Here is a 27,338-nt window from a genome sequence, read left to right as displayed (position 1 = left end):
CATTCTTAAATTATCATCATTTTCTATATACATTACCTTTCGTGCGATTAAAAGAAATATGTACATATTTTATTTAATCGCAGGAAAATGTAATGTATATAGTACGCGTCAGTGTAAAAAGTATAGATCTAAATCTTACTTGCAGGATTATTTTGGTCAAGGACTTTCAATATGTATATACAATCATTATTATAATCATGCAAGAGAAATTTTAAACTCTATAGTTTAACCTTTTGACTATTTTGTTAATGCATCAATGCATACTTGTAAATAAATATTGTTTAAACTAATTGACAAGTACGTGGGGACTATATACTTGAATAAGAAAAAGCTTTAATCCATATGTTATATCACTCGTGAAGCGCAACGTAAAACATCGGATATCAAAGCTCTATAAAAAGCAGTCAATTTTCCCTCTCGGTATCTATTTTACACTACCGCGTCAACGGTTAACATGGGTCGGGTATATTTCATCTTCCCTTGTCTTATATCGGTATTTTGTTTAGGTGCTAGTTGGGATTACACAGATACATCTAGCTGGACGTCTGTTGACAGTAAGTGCGGGGGGACAAGTCAGTCCCCCATCGCTCTGGCGGAGTCAACCATGACGTCAGCGACCTATCAAGCCTTTTCCATCACAGGGGATGACGTTACGTTAACGGAAACCATGACAAATAACGGACATACAGGTAAATAGGATTTATTTTATTTTTTTACGATTTTTGAAAATGCTGAAATAGAAATCGAAACGGAAATGTCATAAAGAGGATCCGGTTTGTCAAGAATTTGACGCGTCAAAAACGTTTCACGGTTGACGTTACAAACGTACAATTTTTGTTTAATTTACTGCGGAAAAATTTTATTATCTGCGCTCCGTAGAAGGAAAATAAATTATAAACAATATATGCAATTGAAATCCTATTAATTGTTCTATAAGATTTTATTGTGCATTATGTTTAGGAAAAAAAACGAGTCTCCAGGTATTCAAGTCATTCTTTTTTAGAATTCTAATAGCCTCCATATTGTTTAATAGAATATATATCCTATAAAAAGTCAGTTACAAACCCATGGTTGAACAATAAGAGAAGAATATTTTATTTAAAAACACCTCATAATTTGTGGGGGAATTTTTTTTTTTAGAAAAATCTTAATTACTTTTAAAAAAGTAAAATGTACTCACTATGGCATTTCAATTTTAAGGTCAGACGACACGTTCCTCAATTTTATATAACTTTTTTCAGGAATTTGTAATTGATTTACTACTACTTTGACAAGCTTTCTTGCAAAAAATTAGGATACGTTACCAGCAAAATACTAGAATATGCAATCTCCTATATAATCTTTTTGAAAATACACTTGAATTGCTGATATGAAAAACATACAGCACAGGAAAATTCACTATATTGGAGGCGGGGCCGGGGCTTGAACTCACGACCAATGAATCCTGCGCTCCTAGGAGGGATTGGCCACCGCTTTAACCACTTGGCCATCTAGGCATATATCTATATTGATATATTAATAAAATTTCAATCAAATTAAGGACGATTTTAAATAATAATAATTTTACTGGAACTCTTTGTAACGAGGAGATACAAAAAAGATGCTCGAGGAACGTGTCGTCTGACCTTAAAGAATGTCAATGGAAGTATAGACGTCTATGAAATTTAAATATGTTGTCATTTTGCAGCCAAACGGCGAAAAACTGTGAAATCGGTAATTAAAGCTTTCTTCTTTACACACTTTTGAGGACGAAGGGTCAAATCAATATGTTTTTGAGATCATCAGTAGCCCCCTCTTATTCATAGTAACCAGATTAATTCCCTTTACCATCATAGTTTTTGTAAAGGTAACATATATTCAATATTGAAATTAATTATGTGGGAATTTCTTTAAACTATGGTTTAACATCGTTAATAAGTAGTCTGTAATTCACATTTTCTTTCAATTCAAGAAGGCTTGTAAAATTACCTCAAAACAATCAAAAAGTTTAACTACATGTGTAACTTTTTATTTTTCGTTGTCTGACAACATAGTGCAATTGGTTAAAACGTCATAGGTTCGAAACCAGTTTCATGGTTGTATTGAACAATTTTGATTTTTTTTAATAGTCCTTTATTTCAAAAATCTTGCAGAGTCGTCACAACTGTCAGTGTCGTTTCGTCTTTACGGCAATGATAGTAAAACTAGCAATTCACTGGTCCCGAATTGTAGTTATGAATTATATTGACATAAACTAGTATACAAGTATACTTAAAAATACATATATTAGAAGTATATTCTATATGAAATAGTTTTTTATGGTCATATGATTCATTTGTACAGGTAAATGACTTTAAGAAGTCTTTTACATGCAGTTGTGAATTATACTGTGCAACAGATCTCATCATGCATAATAGTATGTATGTAAAACACAGTTACAATAAGAAAACGAAGGGATTTTCAATAGTTAATATTGTGAAGTCATCTGCAAAATCTAGGTTGTTCTCGTACAAGAAGGTAAAGCTTTTTAATTCACTTTTCAGAGGATTAAAAATTTAATTTATCTTTAAAACTTCTCAAGTTTAAAAGGTTCAGACAAAGTGACGTATCACAAGGGCAAATCAATAAGGTATCGATTAATTTTTTTCATTTAGAAAAAAAACATAAGTAGGACGTGTGAGAGAGAGAGACAGAGAGAGACAGAGAGAGAGGGAATATTATTGACCTAACGGAGAAGTACCCCCCCCCCCCCCTTCATCTGCTGGACAATCCGTCTGCTTTTTTTCTGTTTGTTTGTGTTTATGTGGAATACGTTCGTTTCCGAACCGTAAAAAAGCTTTTTGACGAGTTTACAAGTAACTTTTAAAAAGACATAAATGGTTTATGGTTTTAATGTCAGACAGACAAAGGCCAAGGTCAACTACAACATTCTGTGTGTACTCTCCGTGTGATAATCTTTTAAAAGCCTTTATTTATGATGATAATAATAAAAACAATAAAATTTATTCTTCAATATTTTGGTCCCAAAAAGTCCTCAACTGATTTTGATTTCTAAAGTCAAAAGTCAAAATGATTTTCTAAAAATCTCAAAAGTCTAAATATTATAATTACTCCAAATAGTTAAAATAACATCCATTAATTTAAGGACAACAGTTAAAGCTCAAGGTAGATGCACATACAGTATATTCAGTAAAAGGTTTTAAGGAAAAACATTCTATCTTCTTCCGACTTTTGCAATAAACTTGACACAAACAATTGGTTGTGATGCCAAATGTGAAAGGTCAAGATCCTTTGGTCATGTATATGAATTAAGACTTGTTTCTAGATTTATTGACTTTTCCGTCCTTATGTTCTCACTTTAATTTCTAGGGGTTAGGTGTGGTGGTTAATTCAATTGAAAATTAATTTTTCTTGTGCAGAAATTTTATTAAGTTACAAAATATTATTGAAATAACGTAGGATTTACACATAGTAGTGTTTCGGAAATAAGAAATAAGTGGTCCCTCTTTTATAATTGGATTGCCTGCTAGATTTTGAAAGGTTTATAAAATTAATGGTCATAATGCATCAAACGGAAACACTGTGTCAGGGCAATGAAAGCTAGGGCTATCATTGCTCGACAACCGATTGCTACATCCTTCATGTTTTGTTGCTGTTTAGTTGTGGTCCCGATCAGCCAACCGATTGCTACATCCTTCATGTTTTGTTGCTGTTTAGTTGTGGTCCCGATCAGCCAACCGATTGCTACATCCTTCATGTTTTGTTGCTGTTTAGTTGTGGTCCCCATCAGCCAACCGATTGCTACATCCTTCATGCTTTGTTGCTGTTTTAGTTATGGTCTCGATCAGCCAACCGATTGCTACATCCTCCATGTTTTGTTGCTGTTTTGGTTGTTGTCCCCATCAGCCAATCGATTGCTTCATCCTTCATGTTTTGTTGCTGTTTAGTTGTGGTCCCCATCAGCCAACCGATTGCTACATCTTCCATGTTTTGTTGCTGTTTTTAGTTAAGGTCCCGATCAGGAAACCGATTTCTACATATTTCATGTTTCATTGCTGTTTTAGCTGAGGTCCCAATCAGCCAACTGATTGCTACATCCTTCATGTTTTGTTGCTGTTTTAGTTGTGGTCCCGATCACCCAGACGATCAATGTGACGGGTGGAGGACTAACCGGGACATTTCAGGCCGCCCAGTTACACTTCCACTGGGGCAGCGACTCCACCAAGGGTTCAGAACACACCCTCAACGGCAATCAGTACCCCATGGAGGCGAGTGACGGGCCCGGGTCACACAAAGCGCATTGTTCAATCCATTATCGAATTCTATATTGAAAAATCATTTTGTTACAATTTTTTTATTAAAGATTTTATATTATATGAAAAGTACAGATTTAGATGGTAATCAACAGAAAACAATAATAGTATCGGTATATTTCTTTAGCTCCACATTGTGACGTACAATACAAAGTACGCGGACCTGGCTACAGCTTTGCCGAACTCTGATGGTCTGGCAGTTCTTGGTTTCTTCTTCCAGGTAGGTCGGCTCGCACTTCCTCTTCCCCGTGCAGCGTGTACATCCGGTTCCTATCCACGTGGTGCAAATTCATGTCCATAAGATCTTGCGTAATTCTAAATAACTACACCATAAGTGCGGACGACAGAAAATGCACAACTAGTTAGTTTAGTATGTTATTCTCAGTGAAAGTAATGTTTGTAGGCAGCGGAAAGGGTACAAAGGACGTTACTGCAAACCGAACAACTAATTTTTAAAAAAATAGTTAGTTTAGTATGTTATTCTCACTGAAAGTAATGTTTGTAGGCAGCGGAAAGGGTAAAAAGGACGTTACTGCAAAACGAACAACTAATTTAAAAAAAACATGCTAAAATACGAAACAGACCAGCTTTGAACAAAAGTAACCTTAGTCTTTTTTGCAAAATTCACCGACACCGATGAAAACCAACAGTCATGCATTGAATTGATGGCGTGCAAAGAGGTATCAGGAGAAATTGTACCTCCTGGAAAGCGTACCAACAAATTAAGATGCGTTTTCTCCGATAGAAAGCGTACCTTGGAGATATCGTAACAAGAATCGAAATAGTTTTGAGAATTGTTTTTATGCAATAAAAATACTTACTCAAAAACAGTTGCATCATTTTTGCTTGTATCATAGTTTACATAAATAATTGCACAATATAAACACATAGTTCATCGTTTTTAAAAGTGGGAGTTGAGGATGGGGGCAGACTCATCCTAAAAACCTTAACAAGCAAAAAGAATTTCATATTTTACATGCTCCCAAACAAGTGTGTGTGTGTGTGGGGGGGGGGGGGGGTAACACCTTGATTATTCGGCTTAATATAATTATGTAAATTGAAGAAAAATATTTTTGTGGTAAAAATATTGAAGGGGTACCCCCACCCCGATGCTACGTGTCCTCAATCATTTTGTTTACACACAAACTAGCGTTGCTAGAGTAGTAAAGCAGTTAGTCGGCATTTAATCACTCGATATACAGTATAACTGAAATAGTTTTAAAATATCTACTAGTTTTGAATGCGGTTTTATTGGATAGTTAAAAATAATGTGATTCTTTCATTCATTCTTTATTTCCCTCCTAAGAGGATCATGAAAAATAAATTGCCAAAAGTTCACAAAAATGGTGTAGTGCAAACAATAAAGAGGATACAGGGGGAATTGAGATTCTGGAGATCAGAAGAGGATAAGCAGTTCCTGAGTTCACATCCAAATAAAGCGGAATGTAGCACAACAGTTTTGTATAAGTGCAATAATGTCTTTGGATTGAGAAACTGTGAACCAAGATTGGAAAGTGCATGGTACGATTTACGGCCCTAGTTGCATGCTTCTGTAATCCCTGTAGATCGTCTACATTTGTGATCAATAATAACACCTAAATGATTGTAATTCTCTTGAACAGGAATCAAACATTGATCTATGAACATTTGTATGCCTCTATTAAGTTTACATTTTTTGGACAGAATATTAACACACTTGATTTAGCTGCGTTAAATCTAAAACGCCATTTGTTTGAATATATATATATGCATTGTTTAATTAAAAGTGACTGAAGGCCTATTGAAGATAGACTTATACATGGTATGTCGTATGCTAAGGCGGACAGCTACTTTGAACATTCAACACGGCCAGTATTTTTACTACAAACTTCTAGTTCATTAAAAAAATCATCTATAAATACAAGATACAAAAATGAGGATAATACACCTCCTTGTCGGACGCCTTGATTAACAGGAAACCATTCGGACTGAACTTAGTTAACAACAATAGAACTTGCAGTGTTTTCGTGACAATTGTTAATAAACATCCATGTTTTGCCAGTAGCACCAATATTATATAATTTAAACACGAGGCCTTGCCTCCAGACTGTATCAAAAGCTTTGCCGCAATCTTAAAAACTAACATATACATTGCTGTCTTGCTCCATATTGCGGTAAATTGTTTCTTGCAAGTTAAATAAGGCAGTACGGCAGCTTTAAGATTTTTGAAATCCTTGCTGTTGCGCACTGGGGAAGTGATGATTTGATATAAGAAATTCAGATATGCGGGATATGATAATTTTTTCAAAAATTTTAAATAGACTAGGCAGTAAGGCAACTGGTCTATAACTGTCACATTTGTTTTTAGGTTTTGATCCACCTTTGTATAGTGGAACTATCAATCCTTGTTTCCATTGAAGAGGAATTTTACCATAGGACACTATTGAATTGTACATTTTCACGAAGCAGGTTACTAGTGACTTCCCTCCGTGTATAATATGCTCGTTTGTAACAGAGTCATGGCCGAGAGATTTGCAACGCTTTAGAGTGTTGGTTATAGTGTTGAGTTCCTTTGTTGTGATACTTCCTCCAAGTAAGCCTTGGATATCACTCTCACATATTTCGGTTTAACGACGAATTTCGAGCTCTGTTTCAGATTTGAAGTCGTGGTGAAAGTTGTCATCTTGTAGAGGGGTGTATATTTTCTCATAACATTGGGCGAACGTTTCTGTTACTCCCTCTGGATTCGTGTGGGTTGTTCCTTTTTCATCCCGGATCTCAGGGTATATTCGAGAAGCTCTACGTTTCCTGCGTTTTGTTAACTTTCAGAAGAGTCTTATATCCATTTCCGCAGCTTCGTCGATGTCTCTATAGACGTCGCACATGTGTTGTTCGTCAAGGGCCAACCGGAAATTTCTCTTCGCTCTTTCGTATTCACGATACGATGCGAACATCATCCCACGTGGTCTGCCTTCCATCATCCATGAGCGTCGTTTGGAGCGTTCGCTTTTGTGTAATTCCTTTACGGTTTTGGACCACCAGGTCGGGTGAAAAGATTAATAGATGATGATGGAATACATTCGTTTGCACATTTATGCAAGATTTCAGACACCTTGCTAATGTAGTCGGTAATGTCTGACCATGCAGTTCGTTGTTGGTCAAGGTATTAAGGTTCTGTTCTACTTATTTTTGGTTATGTACAAGATCTGAAATATTGTACCTTACTAAACTCTGTAAATACATATTTTTTTTTAACAATTTTATTCAATATGGTTTATTTGGCATTGTTAATTATAAATATACAAATAGAATCAATGTATGATGGAAAATGTTTAGATAAGAGGAGGCATAAAATAGTTACCTAAAAAGAGAGGAGGGAACCTCTTTAAAATTAAGTTGTTCGGGTTTTTTTTACCCTTTCCGCCGCCCATAAATGTTTTCTTAAGTGAAATACAAACTACTGCATGTATTTTACTGTACATTGATTAGCCAAACTATCAACTTCAGTTTAATACATTTTATCAACAAAAAATCTTTAATTAAGGTAGTCCATCCATAACTATTGTATTTCATATCTAATAGATTGCAAGTTCGATTATTAAAATCTTAGTGTGGTTTAAAGGGATTTATGTAATAATAAAGATTCATCTTCAAAATGTTTAAAAATTTCGAATTTTAACAACTTTATTCCATCTTGAATTTAACATTGAAGTCTATAGGAAAAATGCATTTTTAAATATATCTTTATAGTATAAATAATTTTCTCACAAATCTCTTGGTAAAAAGTTGCAAAAGCTTTTCTTTTCTTTGACAATGCTGAAAAGTTTAATTATTTACCATAAATATTTTTGATAATTGAATTTTTTTAAATTTTTGCAAGGGGCAGACAACTCTTTAAAAAAGTTCCAAGTGCAAAAAGTTCATTTAATCGACTGCATACATATTCCCGAGTTTGGTTTATGTCGGTCTTATAATTATTTTAGAATAGATATTCAAAATAGTTAAAATCTATAAAAATTGTTAAATTCACCTTAGTTATGGATGGACTACCTTAATAAGGGAATGTAAATGTCATTACCTTTTGATGACCTATATCGTTTACTAAATGTTCAGGAGTTTCCAAAGTGTATCTTGCTGAACCTTATTTTATTAGCCACCCCAGTGTGTCCCCGAATCCATTATTTTTAATCGGCCTCTGAAATAAAAGTAATAAAATCACAATAGAAAAAACTTCTGCAAATGCCATGACCTTTTGATACCCATATCGTTTAATAAATATACTTTTGTCTTTTTCAGAATTTTTCAATAAGAAGTTTGTTGAACCTTTTAAAAACCACCCGCTGTGTCCCTGAATTAATTACATTTTTTCTGTTAAAGTCGATCTAATAAAATAAAGATAGATTAGGAATAAAACTCCCACCAGTAATTCATCCTGTAAACGTCATGTAATTGTACATTTACTATGAACATTATTTTATAGCTCGACACTATAGAAGTAGGTCTAGTTTAATCTAAAACTTCCTCGGTAAGGCAAATATTGTTCAGGTCAGATTATGAAATAAACTATTAATCTATTTTGATCATATAGTATACCTTATTATGCCTTATCTTAAAAGACGCGTGAATACGATAAAAGTGAAAGTAATAAAGTGCAAGTTAATGCCTAAAAGCCATGACTTCCGGTGTTGTCATTGCATAGCTCATGTAATAAGCCACCCTGTCATTTAAGTCATATTTTCACCCAGGGCGAGTACTTTGACGTTGCTGTCACGAGCTCTACTTAAACTTCCTCTCCATTATTGTTGATCAAGAGAAAATGAGTGAACACTGAACTGTCAATCGGAAATTATGAAAATGGCGTGTTAGAAGTTGTTTGCCTTAAAGTATACTTATCTTTAATATTTAATTGAACTTGCGCTTTCTAAAATACTTGCTGAATAAAAATCTGTCTATATTGATTTTCTTTTCTTTTCACGGTAATAACATATAAATCCTTCCTAATTCAGAACGGCCATTTGTTTTTTTGCTCTGACATTGAAATTAAATAATTCATGCCAAGGTCTTTACAAGTTTAATTAGTGGATATTGTTTTGCAGGTCGGCAGTTCGGACAACGCCAACTTCGCTCCAATTGTTAGCGCTCTTTCGAATGTCGTAAACAAAGGTGGGAACCAATTCTGAGAAAATATAAAGCAAAAAAACAATGCTTATGTACTTTGATTTATTATCATCACCATCATGTTCATTATTATTATTTTATTATTATTATTATTAAAATCACATATTTCAAAATGAGTACTATTATTTCAGACGCTACCCATTCAATCACCGGGTTCAAGTTGAAGGATTTCATGACTGTCAACATGGGGAAGTTTTACCGTTACCAAGGCAGCTTAACCACGCCCACCTGTGACGAAAGCGTCACGTGGACAGTGTTTGCTGACCCTTTGAGCATGTCTGAAAGCCAGGTCTGTCATTAGTAATGCTTTATAAGTGACATGTAATGTGAGTTTAAATTGGAACGAATTATTGACGAATTATTGGGAATACGGTATTCTTTTAATGTAATGTATCCAGCAAAAAAAGTACCTTTTGACATTTTTTTTATTGGTATAGCTTGCAACTTTCCGTACGCTGTACGAGGATACTACCACCACCAAACAAATGGTCAACAACTACCGACCCCCACTGGCTCTCAACGGGAGGACCGTCCACTTATACACCAGCAACGCACCGCGCCTCCCTCTTGGAATTTCCCTGGCAATCTTCTCTCTGGCAGCTCTGTTTATCATTGTCTAATCCATGTATCGTCATGTTTTTAGCTCACCTGAGCTGAAAGCTCAAGTGAGCTATTCTGATCACATTTTGTCTGTCGTCCGTCTGTCCGTCTGTCCGTAAACTTTTCACATTTTCAACATCTTCTCAAGAACTACTGGGCCAATTTCAACCAAACTTGGCACAAATCATCCTTAGGCAAAGGGGATTTAAAGTTGTGAAAATTAAGGGCCACACTCGTTTTCAAGTGGAGATAATTAGAAATTAATGAAAAATTTCGAGAAATTTTCAAAAATCTTCTTCTCAAGAACCAGAAAGCCAGGAAAGCTGAAACTTGTGTGGAAGCATCCTCAGGTAGTGCAGATTCAAAGTTGTGAAAATCATGATCCCTGGGGGTAGGGTGGGGCACAATGGAGGGTCGAAGTTTTACATAGGAATATATAGAGTAAATCTTTAAAATTCTTTCCTCAGAAACTAATCAGCCAGGAAAGCTGAAACTCGTGTGGAAGCATCCTCAGGCAGTGTAGATTCAAAGTTGTGAAATTCATGATCCCTGGGGGTAGGGTGAGGCACAATGGGGGGTCGAAGTTGTACATAGGAATATATAGAGTAAATCTTTAAAAATCTTCTTCTCAGAAACTAATCAGCCAGGAAAGCTGAAACTTGTGTGGAAGCATCCTCATGTAGTGTAGATTCAAAGTTGTGAAAATCATGACCCCCAGGGGTAGGGTGAGGCCATATTGGGGGGGGGGGGTGTTAAAGTTTTACAAAGGAATATATAGAGTAAATCTTTGAAAATCCTCTTCTCAAAAACTAATCAGCCAGGAAAGCTGAAACTCGTGTGGAAGCATCCTTAGGTAGTGTAGATTCAAAGTTGTGAAACTCATGACCCCCAGGGGTAGGGCGGGGCACAATGGGGGGTCGAAGTTTTACATAGGAATATATAGAGTAAATCTTTAAAAATCTTCTTCTCAGAAACTAATCAGCCAGGAAAGCTGAAACTTGTGTGAAAGCATCTTCAGGTAGTGTAGATTCAAAGTTGTGAAAATCATGACCCCCAGGGGTAGGGTGGGGCCACAATGGGGGGGTCGAAGTTTTACATAGGAATATATAGAGTAAATCTTTGAAAATCTTCTTCTCAGAAACTAATCAGCCAGGAAGGCTGAAACTCGTGTGGAAGCATCCTCAGGCAGTGTAGATTCAAAGTTGTGAAATTCATGATCCCTGGGGGTAGGGTGAGGCACAATGGGGGGTCGAAGTTGTACATAGGAATATATAGAGTAAATCTTTAAAAATCTTCTTCTCAGAAACTAAACAGCCAGGAAAGCTGAAACTTGTGTGGAAGCATCCTCAGGTAGTGTAGATTCAAAGTTGTGAAAATCATGACCCCCAGGGGTAGGGTGGGGCCACATTGGGGGGGGGGTTAAAGTTTTACAAAGGAATATATAGAGTAAATCTTTGAAAATCCTCTTCTCAAAAACTAATCAGCCAGGAAAGCTGAAACTTGTGTGGAAGTATCCTCAGGTAGTGTAGATTCAAAGTTGTGAAAATCATGACCCCCGGGGGTAGGGTGGGGCCACAATGGGGTGGTCGAAGTTTTACATAGGAATATATAGAGTAAATCTTTAAAAATCTTCTTCTCAGAAACTAATCAGCCAGGAAAGCTGAAACTTATGTGGAAGCATCCTCAGGTAGTGCAGATTCAAAGTTGTGAAAATCATGATCCCTGGGGGTAGGGTGGGGCACAATGGAGGGTCGAAGTTTTACATAGGAATATATAGAGTAAATCTTTAAAATTCTTTCCTCAGAAACTAATCAGCCAGGAAGGCTGAAACTCGTGTGGAAGCATCCTCAGGCAGTGTAGATTCAAAGTTGTGAAAATCATGATCCCTGGGGGTAGGGTGAGGCCACATTGGGGGGTGTTAAAGTTTTACATAGAAATATAGAGTAAATCTTTAAAAATCTTCTTCTCAGAAACTAATCAGCCAGGAAAGCTGAAACTTGTGTGGAAGCATCCTTAGGTAGTGTAGATTCAAAGTTGTAAAAATCATGACCCCCAGGGGTAGGGTGGGGCCACAATGGGGTGGTCGAAGTTTTACATAGGAATATATAGAGTAAATCTTTAAAAATCTTCTTCTCAGAAACTAATCAGCCAGGAAAGCTGAAACTTATGTGGAAGCATCCTCAGGTAGTGCAGATTCAAAGTTGTGAAAATCATGATCCCTGGGGGTAGGGTGGGGCACAATGGAGGGTCGAAGTTTTACATAGGAATATATAGAGTAAATCTTTAAAATTCTTTCCTCAGAAACTAATCAGCCAGGAAAGCTGAAACTTATGTGGAAGCATCCTCAGGTAGTGCAGATTCAAAGTTGTGAAAATCATGATCCCTGGGGGTAGGGTGGGGCACAATGGAGGGTCGAAGTTTTACATAGGAATATATAGAGTAAATCTTTAAAATTCTTCTTCTCAGAAACTAATCAGCCAGGAAAGCTGAAACTCGTGTGGAAGCATCCTCAGGCAGTGTAGATTCAAAGTTGTGAAAATCATGACTCCCAGGGGTAGGGTGGGGCCACAATGGGGGGGGGGGGGGTCGAAGTTGTACATAGGAATATATAAAGTAAATCTTTAAAAATCTTCTTCTCAGAAACTAAACAGCCAGGAAAGCTGAAACTTGTGTTGAAGTATCCTCAGGTAGTGTAGATTCAAAGTTGTGAAAACATGATCCCTTGGGGTAGGGTGAGGCCACATTGGGGGGGGGGGGGGTGTTAAAGTTTTACAAAGGAATATATAGAGTAAATCTTTTAAAATCTTCTTCTCAGAAACTAATCAGCCAGATGATTCTTTATAATTGTTAAGACTTTGGCTCCAGGACAATTCTTCGGCCTCACAAGAAGGTTCAGAGTTTGATGTAGCTTAATATCCCATATATAAACAATTGTAAAGGATCTTTTTGAGGACTGCAATACTCAACATGTAATATGACTATAAAATCATCCTGTTAGAAAAGGGACTAATGATTATAAACATAAGAATATCCAGGGGGGAATATGGATTTTATTTTTACAGGATCTACATGTATTATTGTACGTTGTCCAGATTGTTTGTATTATGACTTCATTAAGCTGATTTTATCAAACCCATTGTTCCTCAGGTGAGCGATGTGGCCCATGGGCTTCTTGTTTTAATTTCATTGTTGCACTGTGCTAATGATAGATTGTTTTTCTGTCTTTGTTGCTGTTGTTTTGTATTTATTTTTTAGAATTTTTTTTTACATCTTGTGTAATTGGGTATGATATTAGTGAACCGATTTATTGCATCTTATATAATTTATTTTGTAACGTTTTTTCGATTATTGTGGAAGAAAGAAAATTGTATATACTCAGTCAGAATCAACCATGCTCAAATCTGGTCAATGCTCATCTGACATAAATCGTGAATTTGATTTAAAAGAAGGGGAACTAAGTTTTTTAAACTTATATGCATTACATTTAAATTTTATATCTTTATAGTTTATTGGTATCTAGTATGTGTGTTGGTAAAAATAGATTTCTGTGTCATTCTGCAATAAAACCGTTGACTGTTTTACTAAAGATTTGTATTCTATTGTATTTGCGTCGTTTATCAGTGCTACATAAACCACCTACTTACTGTTTAATTCTTTGAATCCATGTAAAAACATGTCCTGTGTCTTTAGCAAATATTCCTGACACAATGGATTATCAAAATTGAAACATATAATTAATTTATATCAGAGTTTGGTCAATTAAAACATTGATTAACTGGTTAAGGCTAGTCGAAAATTGAATAATTCATGTATATTCCATGAAGTTGGTCCATATATACGTGTGTGTGTGTGTGTGTGTGTGTGTGTGTGTGTGTGTGTGTGTGTATAGCTGTTTATCTAACGTACTGATGTACATTAACAGTAATAAAGTTAATTTTTCTGAACAAACAAAAGGCAAACGAAATTAAAGAAGAATTTGCATTTTTAATTATCATTCACCTTTGGGTTTTTTTCGGAAGTCAATATCGCAAAATATACTTTAACAAACAACATAAAAATAAAGAAAACCAATAAAAGTTATTCAATAACCCGATGGAAATGATAACAGTATATTTTTAAAGAAAACCCCATCAAACCAAAAATCAATGGAATTTTCGAATGCCTTATAAGCACCGTGTCCTACCAACTATGCCAGAGTTAAAGTAAAAGAGTTTGTGTTGTGCATTACTATAAATAAACATCCTCCAATGTATATAGTTGTCCAAACAAGTAACACACAGGGAAAAACCAACTCTTTTAATTAATTCCTCTCAATGATTTTTTAACCTTGGAAAAAAAAGAGACTCGTATCTTTTAACCTCTACCTATGACCGTGCCTTTTTTTATTATTCATTTTATAACAGATTGCTTTACTGGATGCACATACGTGGACACCCCACGATCCATACAATGGTTCTTTAGGAATGAATTACTTGATCTACAGGACCGTACCATAAAAGTCGTTAATTACACGGGTTTATTGTCTACTGTTTTGTCAGGATATAAATATTTAAAAAAGCTCAAGATTCCATTTTAAATAAGTTTAAGCGGAATGTTACTGGAGATTGGAGGGGTTAAAGCCCTAATAATGTGATTTTGATGCTGTAATACAATATATATTTCGTACTGTTTAAGGAGGATCTCTACACCAAATAAGTGTTGGATTTCTTTATGCAAATTTTAACACGTTTACCTATAAAAAAGAAAAGAAAAAAACCCATGACATTTGAAGAAGAAAAATTGTAAAGTTTTCAGTCAATTTTAAATAAATGAATATGAAGACTGGATGTAAAGTATGTGTCAATACCTATATTTGACGGCCATCGGTTTTGACGTCACATGCAAAAGAATTAGGCTTTCTTTTCAAACTGAATATATTATGTATCGAATTCTAATGAAAAGATTATACGATCGTTTGAAAAATAAACAATTGAAAAATTATTTAAAAGAAAACACAATGTCACTAGAATAGAGTTGTGGTAATTACTAGGAAAATGAACCACATCTGAAATAAGGAAAACATCACACCATAATACACCTTTAGTTACCTAGGTTTGTTGTCCATTGATTTGTTAGGACACGAATATTTAAAACAAGGTCAAGATTCCAGTTTGAATAACGTTATGCGGAATGTTACTGAAGATTGGAGGGGTTAAAGTCATTGTAATGTGATTTTTATGCTGTAATACAATACCACGTACTGTTCTAATATAACTTGGTCGTATAACGATAGCTAATGCAGTGTAGTGCTGGCTTTCTGTAAATTTTAACACGTTTTCTCATAGACTTTAAGGACAAATCCTGACATTTGAAGAGAAAAATCTTTAAGCTAATGAAATTGGAAATAAGACGAATAAGCATTTAATTTGTCATTCCATTCGAAAAAACTAATTTGAAAAAAAAAACACCACTATATTACTGGAATAAGAGGGGGATAATTACTAGGAAAACCTAAGACATTTGCAAAAAGGATGATAATAAATATTAGTGATATACTATACTTGTAATGCACTTCTTTCTCTTGGGTTATTCTGGTTGTTAAATATGTAATAAAATTCATAGTCACGTTGTTGTTATAAGATGAAGAAACTATGGTTGCACAATGACTATTGCATAAATTGTCTGGTTGGTGACCTCCAATATGACATATAACGTACCAAGGATACACATGCCCTTCAGTTTGGCGGGAACAAGTCTCTGGGGGAGAGATGATACCCTATCGATGCGGACCAATCAAATTCAATCTTAGAACGATATAAAAACTCTATACCCGTATCTTAACACAGGGAGGACTTTACCAGCATTTGAAAAATACCTTCTATAACTATTGCATTGAAATTCTTACAGTCTCGCAGTTCTTGGTTTTGGTTACAACTTCAAAAATGGTAAGTCTATATATAAATATGAGAGAGAGAGAGAGAGAGAGAGAGAGAGTGAGTAATTATTTAATGCTTATATTTACATTTTTTAACTTCTTGCCTTGTCTGCAAATGTGGTTTATTCCTTAAAATTCCTATTTTTTCCTAAGGGTAAGTTCACATTAATAGAAGAGCCACTGGAACAGCATCAAGCATGAACTTTGAATTTTGCTTGAGACGTTGCAGTTTACTGCGTTCAACGTTTTTGACGTCATAATAAAACTCGTCGTTTTAACCTTTGAGTACCTTGTGTGTGTTACTTAAGGGATGAAGCGGTTTATAAAAAAGCCTAAACTGTCCCAAGTTATGTTATACTCGTATAACATAGGTAGAAATTAAATTTATTCCTAGAATAAGGCCCAGTTTTTAGTAAAATGACGTTAATATGTACAAAATTTAAACGTAACGGCAGGCGGATTAATACGTTTTTGAACGCGCGTCGTACTGTGACGTAAGCAAGTTATGTTATTATAGCATTGAATCATGATTTTTTGAAGTATACACTCTCATAACTGCAGCGGTGTGTGCATACAAATTGAGTAACGCGCGTTAGCGCGTTATGAAAATTTGTATGCACACACCGCTGCAGTTATGAGAGTGTATACTTAAAAAAATCATGATTTAATGCTTATATTTACATTTTTTTTAACTTCTTGCCTTGTCTGCAAATGTGATTCATACCTTAAAATTCCTATCTTATCCTAAGGGTTAGTTAATATTAACGTAGCTCGCGGGTTTGCTGACGTCACAATAGGAATCGACGTAAAGAGTTGACCGTAAACTCATAATTTTATTTTAAAACGACAAATGAGATATTTAAAAGTATAAAAGAAAATATTCTAAAAAGCTTATATGCGGTTTATGACTGTTTATACAAAGATTTATAATATCAAGTGCTGAAAATTTAAAGATGTCACACAAATTGTCATATTTTGTTCTATAAAGATAAAGAATGAGTGTGCGTAAGAACTCTTCCATTTAAAATCATGTTTTAGAATAGAATGTATTCATTAACTTCGCTTTTTTTTTTACAATTATAACTTCCGTAATCGGTACTACCGATTAAATTCTTAAATTTCTTTTTGCTTGAGATAACTGTTTTAATTCGATTACTTACTTATAATGTCAGTAGTTGCCTGGCATTTTATTTTTGCATTGATTGACTCAGAGTTTCATAAAAACAAAAATAGTAATTTTCTGTATCTTTACAGCCTTACATTAATTGTATTTGATAACATTCACAATAATGTCTAATAAGCATTTACATGTTCTAAAATGTGTTAAACAGCTAGTCTTGTCAATAAATGCATTTCAATTTTAGTGTTCTAAGAAGTAAGGAAATGATGACGTCAGGCTAACGTCGTAATGAAAATATAAGGTTTTGAGAAATCTTTTAAATCTTTAAAGTTTTTTTGCCAAAAATTGGCCGAGAACACATACTGATATTTTTTTATGAATTGATTCATAATTATCTCCTCTGGTTTTGTGTTGAGTATGATTAATTTCGTCTGAATCGTTTAAAAGTTTAGAGCATAGTTTTGTAATGCGTTTTTCGGTTAAAATGTGCATTTTACTATATATTTCATTGAAATGGCGTTGCTTGATTTTATTAATGACACTGTATTTGAAACACGATAACATTATTACCGCGCAGACGAATCTTAAATAAATTTTAGAAATAAAACTATAAAACCTATGGATCACGTGGACAAATGTTCAAGGTATGTTTTCTCACAAGCAGGTAAACCCGCGAGCTACCTTAATGGAAGAGCCACAGCAACAGCCATAAGCGTGAACTTTGATTTTCGCTTGTGACGTTGCAGTTTACAGTGTTCAACGTTTGTGACGTCATAATAAAACTCGTCAATTTGACCTTTGACTACTTGTTGCATTTAGAGGCATTTAAACATCACGGAATTTAATGGAAAAACACAGTAAAATGTAAATATTATAGCATTGAATGATTTATTTTTGACGTCGTCCTGTCAATAACTGCCGTCAGGTGAGCAGACAAATTGAATAAAGCGCGTTAGCGCGTTATGATAATTTGTCTGCTCACCTGACGGCAGTTATTGACACGACGACGTCAAAAATAAATCATTTAATGCTTATATTTACATTCCCTTACTGAAGAAATCAATTGCTTACTTAACGAGGTCGAGTACAGAACGAGTACGCACGCTTTCGCGCAGCGTTTCATTTGTATTGTGACGTCATCTTTTTGCTTTGTTGACGACATGGCGTGATAGTTTCAACTGCAGATATTCAGAGAAATTTGTGGAAAATAGCTCGTTTGATGCGTAAAATTGATATTATATTGTGGAATAAACATAAATGCCTCGACGTATAAGCTATATTTGGGCTCGGGTCGAAAACGTGAAGAGGGTTCAGCAAGCCTATCCCTCTGTCACGTTGTCTTAACCCGCCTAAATATAGCTTAGTTCATTATTATAAAACATTAACCATGTATTTTATGTTTAAATGACCCATAATATGTGATGTTATATATTTATTTAATGCTTAAATATGTCTGAATGTTTTAATAATACAATAAAGATCACCATTTCCGTCTTCGTCAAATAAAAAATAGTCATTATCAAACAAACTGGGAAATTTGGCATACAAAAAATAACTTTGATAAGACCCCTGGAACAAACCAGGAGGTAAAAGGTTTTTTTTATTTGACCATTTGATGCCTTTTAGCAATAACTTTAATATGTAGAACAGAAAAAGAAATCCCTAGGGCAGAAGTTTAAAAAATGTGCAAAATTGGTACATTTCAAGCAAAATCCCATAGGGTCCTATGTTAAAAATTAACAATCTTTGAGATGACCCCTTAAACAAACGGTGTGGTAAATGTCTATTTTTTTTTATTTTAAAATAATAATTATATTAGTAGAAATTTTTGTAAAAAATTTCATTCAAAAATCTAGGGCAGAAAAAATTAGACCCGGCCTCGTTAAATAAATCGATATAAAGTGCATATCACGGAGGGGGTAAATTAGTAACAGCAAGAACAGCTGATTTGTAAAACCAGTTTAAACTGGTTATCACAGAGACTGTTGAGATGAGATCGACGAGCATGAATAATAGAATCATTCATTATTACGAGTGTGGGATAGTGAAATTCCACCGAGGGGACAAGATTCACAGTCTAGGACGAGGCTTTGCCGAGTCCTAGATCGTGAATCTTGGCCCCGAGGTGGAATTTCACTATCCCACACGAGTATATAATGAATAATTATTTTTCTCGCATTATACAGTGTATTAGCTTAAAAAATGATGTTTTACAACTTTCTGTTATGACGTTCAAAAGATTACTTTCGGTTTATCTCTCCGCGTGCTTCAAATAGTGCAAGTTAAATGAAAGCATACTACAGTTTTTTCAATTAAAATATGAACAATTGTAATTAATTAAGCAACACAGTTACTTAATGGATAATCTCAATGCACTATTTCGCATTACCCCAATGCAGACAACGTTTGTTTACGTTTTAAAACGGCGTAGTAATACACAGTGTAAGACAGAAAAATCTCACACTGCTGTCTCACACCGGACAAACCGATCTCACACCGGTGATAATGCGAGAAAATATAATCCATGAAAAATAATTGTTGAAATGTTGCTTTTAACAATAAAGTCAACTTTTTTGTTGTATAATTATAAAACATGGTGTTTTGACAACATTTAAGAAGTACAATTTTTAACCGATAACATAGAAATCACTGTTTGAGAACTACTTATGTAAATTACTTGTAAATTCATACGCAGTGAATAGGTGTTGCATTTAGAGGCATTTAAACATCATGAAATTTAATGGAAAAACACAGTAGAATGTAAATATAATACGATATTATACATGTAATATATGAATTTGTTCGCCAATCAAATAAGGCGTTACAACCAGAATTAAATTATAGTGTTATAACTGCCGTATTTTTCAACACACTTTACAAGCAAAAAATATGTGGAATGTAAAAATTGAATTGTATATGATGTGTATAATGAAAGATATGCGTCCAGAAATACCTGTAAGGTGAAAATTAAAAAATATTAATAACACCCATACAATATTTATAATTCAAGCAGAAAAATACATAAGAACTTGGGCTAAACATTTACTAGTATGTTTAAACTATCAGAATAAGAAAGTTTGTTACTTATCATATTAATAAAGGCAGTTTCAGGATATCACAAATCTAAAATTATTCAAACGGCACAGTTCAACATTTCTTATGTTGAACATTTATAGTATGACAACTGTAGACTTCACAACAGTTTAATCCTATGTAATGGTCTTTTAACCAATGAATTAAAACCATTTTTAAAGGGATGAATATTTTACGACCACATTTCTAAGGAGTATAAATTACATAAACCAGACAAATAAATCATTAACTGAGATTAGATTTTTAAATAAAAGTCAAACTATAGGGTTTGTGTAGACTATCAAGGAATCGAGGAGAGTTTCTGAAGTAATGCAACCGATGAAACGTTATCATTGCAGGCTGTGTTGTTATAGTTGATTTTTGATAACAATAGAAGTCAATTTTTATGTAAAATCGCCACAGAAAACTACGAAAAACGAATACTGTTACATAAAAAAAACTGTCTTCAGGTTTTAATTACGAGTTGATTATCTTGTTATTACGAGACTGATAACGTTATTACTAGAAAAGATTTAGTAATTACGAGAAAATATCTCGTTATGACGAGTTAATCATCTCGTTATTATGAGAAAAGGTCTTTTACTAGAAAATTTTCTCTATTACCAGAACATTATCTAAATTATGGAAGCGTATTATCGCCTCTTGAAGTTGTTAAACCTCTCAATGTCATCGTTCTATAAAATGTATCTATAGTGCCAAAATCATGTCGACTTGTTCAAAGATATAAATATAAGTCGATTTATTTTGGTTGATTTAACCGCTCTTTTCAAGCTTTGTTGACTTTTATCAAGTCACAATATCATTTTGCTTTATAAATTTGTCACAGTTATATAAATGCATAATTTTTTTTCGCAATCTATTTTACTGATATTAATTATGTTGAGTGGAACTATTTGTTAAGGTTTTGCGTCCATATTTTGGCGATTTCTTGATTGTTAGCAAGGAAAGTCGACCTATGTTGTCGCCTGAAGTTTGAGCAACAACTTAACCCAGCTATGAATCACAATATTATATAAAGCTGTACACATACTGTAGTAGCTAAATGCTAAGCTCCGTAAGCGTAAGAAACAGGGGCGTGGTACATTGTTTGTTAAAAAAAAAGACTAAATATGCGGAAATAAACGAATGCAAAACTAAAATATGATACAACCCAGATTTAAACAGTTTTTGATTATTTTAGTATATACTTCAATTGATATATGATATTAGTTAAATTAAATTTGTAATACAACACGATTGAACTTTTTAAGGATTTTTAATTAGGTTCCAAATTATACATGCATGAATGTATAGATAAAGAGTCCTATCTGAACACAACTAATGATGATTCTACATTTGAAGTGCTATTGAAAGATTAAATTTAAAATTACTAATAGAAATATATACAGTGTATTTCTGAATGCTTTCAACTTTAATTCAAAATTGAAAATAAATGGCTGAACCTTTGGGTTGAAAACCATTTAAACTTTTTTTATGGCAACGAAACAGTATAAAAGAAATCACAAAGAAGGAGTTACTTAAATATTAAATAGATACGAGTAGTACCTGAAAGGGAGTTAAATAAAATTAATTAACCGATTTATTAACACGAAGGATAATTTGTTTTCAGACTCGAAAATGTTAATATGCAAAAACAATTGTTTTAGTGTAGGTTGTGTAACTATTAGTATATAAAAAATACTATCCAAAGTAAATCCATGATTAAAACTTGTCTGTATAGTCATCTGTAGATAACAGAATTTTGTATGACTGGTACTTCTTCGGAGTGGTATTGTAATATACGTTAAAAAGTAAAATTACATGAAGTTCTTTTCATTTATTCATATAAGATGGAATTTCCAGAAACGCACCATTTTATGTAGATCTTATCTCGTAATAACGAGATCTTTTCTCGTAATTACTAGATCTTTTCTCTTAATACATGTAACAAGATAATTAACTCGTAATAACGAAATAGTTTCTTAATATAACGATATTTTTGACGTAATAACGATATCTTATCTCGTTATTACAAGATCTTTTCTCGTAATAACGAGATAATTAACTCGTAATAACGAGATCTTTTCTAGTTATTACAAGATAAAAATACTTTAATGTGGCCCTATTCGTCTTTCATAAAAACATTGTTCATAAATGAATTTTGAATAAAACATTCTTTATTTCAAGCTCAGAAATTTCTTTTCAAAGGAATAACTTTCATTTTTTTTTACATTACAGGCCACTGTTCACTCTCCTCTAGTAATTCTGATTCTCGTAGCGATATCGAAGCTTTCTGAAGGTTCGTCAAACCTAAACATGTATCTGTGAATTTGTTGATACTTGTGGACAATTTTTTTACTCCCTATGTCATATTCAAACTCTTTAACAGTTTAAGGACCGTGTTGTTTTTTGTTGATTTAGCTTCGGTTGGCTACAGCTACGCAGACACCACTGTATGGCCCGCCTCGTTCCCCGTGTGTGCTGGGCAGCAGCAATCCCCCATAGACCTACTGTCTAGCATCTCCTCAGAGACAACCCACGAGGCCTTTCAATTTACGCACCACACAGACTCCATTACAGAAAACATGACCAACACAGGACATTCCTGTAAGACTAATTCTCTGAAAATCACATATTTTGCTACTCACTCAAAATCTCATTCTAAATATCGTATGTAATTGAATGAAATCCATATGACCTATCTACCTTTTTTTGCTTTATCATTATATATAGTAAAGATTGATGTTGGTCACAGCGTGACGATTAGTGCAGGGGGTCTCCAGGTGACCTATAACATTGACCAGTTCCATTTCCACTGGGGCGAAAACTCCAGTGTAGGATCAGAACACACGATAGACAGCCAGCACTACCCATTGGAGGTAAGAAATATGATTATGACACAGCTCACTCCAACCAAACTCTGTATTTTAAGGGATATTAACATCAAATTATCAAATGTTTCGTATTGCGAAAAAACTTTTTTTACGATGGCATTTAAATATTTCTTATTATTGTAAGGACCATATACATGTATTATAAATTACGACCCCTAAATTAACATTGGAAATATGTTTGCCATTTTTAAGATGAAGACTCAAAGACAATAATCACAATTCTTGTATTTCATCACAACGTTAAGCTTGATCCATGGACATGTATTTAGTCAATTTAATGCAACCCTTGTAAATGACAAACACAGGTATCATAATTATATTTATAAAAGTCTTATTTTGACTAATTAATATAGACAACATTTTGTTTGTATATTTTGTTCTTCCCTTTTTAGCTTCATGTCGTTGCACACAACAGTTCTTACTCTAGCTTTGACGACGCCAAAAACCACACGGACGGACTGGCTGTGTTCGGTTTTCTCTTTGAGGTATGCTGTCACATACATGGACCTCTTAAAACTTAATATTGCGCATGCGTACCATCGTTCGGTTGTTTTCAATCATAATCGTTTTTGACATGCTTAGATCAGTAAACATAGGTTTGCATGCTGTTAACTAATTTTTTACCACATATTTCTAACGACTGAAACTTGATTTGTAATATAAAACTGAAACTGAAAATTCAGAAAAATAACAAGAGAAAAGCTGTCAATGTGACAGCAAACCGGGTTTTCTTTTGTGTGAAAAGTAATCATAATCCATTTGTCAATCCTTAATTGATAAATACTACATATCCAAAGAAATGGGGTACTCCATATGCAATGTTTTTGCCAAAAAAAGACTAAGTTCAACAGCTTATATTTTTTTGTATTAATTATCAGAAATAAAAATCATAGCAATTTGCATACCTCTGATATATTTTTAATTGATATGCAAAAGAACAATTTCCTATCTCGAAAACTGTACGAGGAGTAATCGGTACAATACGGGTACTTTTTTTGGCAGCCACTCGCCCGCACGCCAATTTCACTATTTCAATAATCGAAAAACCCGGTTAAAAATTCTCTCGGAAAATTCTTAGAATTCAGAAGCAATGGAGCTATACATGGCACCTCACGGCGGTCTCCGAATCTCATGCCGCTCAAAATATATATAATCCCTTAGGAAATTTCTTGATCCGTCTCATTTCTAGAAAAGAGTACGCATTAACTTATTAATATATTCCATTTTAAATTACGTGTCAAAAAAATTTAGAGAAATAATATATTAGGCATTTCTTTTTAACCCTTATCGTATAATGCCATGAGAATTATATTACAGAAATTAGAGCATTCGTCACATCGGCGACGATTTTTATATGCATGACCCTCTTCCTGTTCGGTCCAGTTTCAATCATACCTCAACAATTTTTCTAAAGATAATACGGTTATTTTCGATAAAAAAAAGTGTCGTTCATTAAAAACTTAATGCAACAGTTAAGCTGAATATTATGCTTATTTTTCATCCATTCCGGCGATTACGGCATGCCGTTTCCCCGCAGCAAGGCAGTTGCCATATAAGGTCATGTCAAAATTCGACACACTTGTAGACTTTACATTTGTCAATTTGTATTATGTCAGATGTGCCGAGTCTGAAGATACAAATGCAGAAACTACGGATTGAAAGTTTGCAAAGTTGAAGGTTTAATTAACTAATGAAAGCAATAAAGCTGAAAATTGTGCATCATGCGAAGGAACTGAGTCAAATCTTACATGTGTTTCTCCCTGAGTTTTATTGGTTACACGATCAGAATTACACATATTCATACTCAGACTCAAACACCAACACGATTACGTATTCGGGTTAACAAGTTTACATGTCTGGATTTTTGAACACGATTACCCTCCATACTCATTCACTACTACCGGGTATTTCTAAAATATCAACCACCATGCAATCAAACAACTCTCACATGACCCAAACACCTTTGACCTTTCACACTCCAAACTCAACCTATGAACGTAAAACTATGGTGTTCCGATGGGGCCACTTCGACCTTCGCACTTTCGCCTTTAGGTCGAGGTGCGAGAGTGCGAAGATGCGAAAGCGAAAGTGCGAAGGTGCGACGGCGAAAGAGAGAAAGTGCGAAGATGCGACGGCGAAGCGCGAAGATGCGAAGGCGAAAGTGCGAAGTTGCGAAGGCGAAGAAGCGATACTACTATCGCACCTTCGCCATCGCAACTTCGCACTCTCGCCTTCGCATCTTCGCATTTTTGCTTTTTTATGTAAACAAACACAGGGCACGAGCCTTGCTTACATGACAAAGAATTGTGAGCCCTGTATCTTGCTTATAACTCTACGACTGACTCTAAAATTTCATTTGACCATAAGAAATGCATTCCTAAAGCACTGTAATATTAAAATTAGAAAATAGAATTTGACCAAAATTGTGACCATGCCCCTTTAAACTCCAATCAACAATTACTTATAGTAAGATATGTTTGTAATTAAAATAATTAACATGCATGCATGTAGTTACCCAAATTATTCGAAGTAAAGTTGTTATTTGAGTACACGAATAACTAGAAAACCTGAAGATGAACTTGATAACCCTAAATATTTAACAAATACATGTAATGGGAACTGCCTATTATTTTTTCTCATTTTGATGTGTAAGAACAAACGCATTGCTGTAAAGCAATTTGTTTTTAAACAATACATACTGCCTGGTTCTGAGTTTTTAATTTGAGGGCAGGATGGTCGTCGGCATTGTTTTTATAATGTGAATCTCCTTTTTTTTTCACAGATACAAGCTGCTAACAATTCTCATCTAGACTCAGTCATGGCCCATATTTCCGATGTACATAACCTTGGTATGACTTTAAAGTTTCAAAGACTTTTTAATAACTATAATGCGTTTACAAATTTGTCTATGGCAATGAACATTGGCGTTTTCATTTCTTTAGACGATCATCATCTAGTGACTTTCAAACTAAATGACGTAATAGATTCCTCTAAGATGACGTCATACTTCCGATATCAGGGAAGTTTGACCACACCTGAGTGTTTTGAAAGTGTTACATGGACCGTTTTCGACCACACCATGGGCGTCTCAGAATTACAGGTACAGCAATATGGTACTTCTCTGAGTTCTCGTTTTGGAAACTACGAGCATTGTTCACAATAAGTAAATTTTAAACCTTGAAATAAATTGGCATATTCTGTTTATATTGAATATATATATTCAATAAAAATTCATTTCTTTTGAATGAAATCAGGAATAGTATATCATGAGAATGCTTATATGTCTAAGCAAGGATAATTAAATACCCCAAAAAGCAGCCCGAGATGGTCATCTGGACTGTCTTCATAAAAGAGAATGATTATTACTAAAATGCATTTAATTTTTTGCTATTTACTTGATTTTCAACAATGTTGAATAAAACCATTTTCGATTGTATTTTTGTAGATGGAGGAATTCCGTTCCTTGTATTCGGACAACGGAACTACCCATCTTGTGAACAACTTTCGCCCCGTTCAAGATCTCCATGGAAGAACCGTCCACAAGTACAGCTACTCTGCTAGCGGGGCGGCAGGCTTCTATGTAAATGTAGATCTCCGTTTGTCTTGTATTCTCCTGACTTGCATGTTCTTTTCCAAGATGTATGCATAAAAACGAAGTAAACCTAGAGCATATAGTACCCGTTACGATGAGTAGCTAGCACGTATGATGATTTTCCCAGAATGCATTGATTTTTTTCTGGAGTATCTGATTAGTGTGTCGACTTAATGACTGACGTCTTTATCCAATACCCGGATTGGACTACTTACTTGCCTACATTCTGAATACTTTCTATGTTTACACATCTTAATCTGTCTCTGGTTTGCAGTGTTTTTCTATCGCAAACTTTCGCTAATTTATAACAAACTATGTGCAAGGAGTGACGTAGGTCTAAAGATATTCGTATGTCTTAGTTGGATGTAGCAGTACTTTGATCCGTGATCTTGTCTTTGTAACTACATGTATTACTTCCAGTGAAACTTCAGCAAGATAATTGCTCGGTATAAAACCGGCCCCGTTGTATTCTGCTTTGAGAAGAAGAATAAAACGAAGTTAATTGTATAACTTTTGGATTTGTAAGTTATCAAAAAACTGAAAACAATACCAAATTTATCTAATTGTTATTATTATATGTAGCTATTGTAAAAGTTTCTGTCTCTTTCACTTAACGGTATCGTATTATAATAGTATTATATATTTGTTTTCGTTATGTTTTAATTCTTTTTTATTTTCTTGTAATTTAAGTTTGTGA

The 27,338-nt window shown here is 34.3% G+C and overlaps 2 protein-coding genes and 1 long non-coding RNA gene across 3 annotated transcripts; 2 read left to right on the top strand and 1 right to left on the bottom strand.

Annotated features, from left to right (window-relative positions):
- Positions 1-298: 298 nt before the first annotated feature.
- Positions 299-10,768, top strand: LOC136275689 (carbonic anhydrase-like). Its single transcript, XM_066085401.1, has 6 exons — positions 299-689; positions 4,102-4,247; positions 4,420-4,512; positions 9,368-9,434; positions 9,581-9,738; positions 9,887-10,768. The coding sequence occupies exons 1-6, from the start codon at positions 455-457 to the stop codon at positions 10,067-10,069; spliced, it is 882 nt and encodes a 293-aa protein (XP_065941473.1). The 5' UTR covers positions 299-454; the 3' UTR covers positions 10,070-10,768.
- LOC136275690 (uncharacterized) lies at positions 4,408-16,192 on the bottom strand. The gene is made up of 3 exons (XR_010714203.1): positions 16,051-16,192; positions 8,350-8,466; positions 4,408-4,615 (listed from the first exon to the last, which is right to left on the bottom strand). It is a non-coding gene; the product is annotated as an uncharacterized lncRNA (long non-coding RNA).
- On the top strand, positions 15,790-27,338 carry LOC105322241 (carbonic anhydrase). The gene is made up of 8 exons (XM_034462485.2): positions 15,790-15,973; positions 22,394-22,454; positions 22,577-22,762; positions 22,889-23,034; positions 23,442-23,534; positions 25,832-25,898; positions 25,992-26,149; positions 26,495-27,338. The coding sequence occupies exons 1-8, from the start codon at positions 15,971-15,973 to the stop codon at positions 26,696-26,698; spliced, it is 918 nt and encodes a 305-aa protein (XP_034318376.2). The 5' UTR covers positions 15,790-15,970; the 3' UTR covers positions 26,699-27,338.

This window comes from Magallana gigas, chromosome 5 (genome assembly GCF_963853765.1).
Source record: "Magallana gigas chromosome 5, xbMagGiga1.1, whole genome shotgun sequence".
Classification (NCBI taxonomy): Eukaryota; Metazoa; Mollusca; class Bivalvia; order Ostreida; family Ostreidae; genus Magallana; species Magallana gigas.
This window is presented reverse-complemented; position numbering and strand designations above follow the sequence as displayed.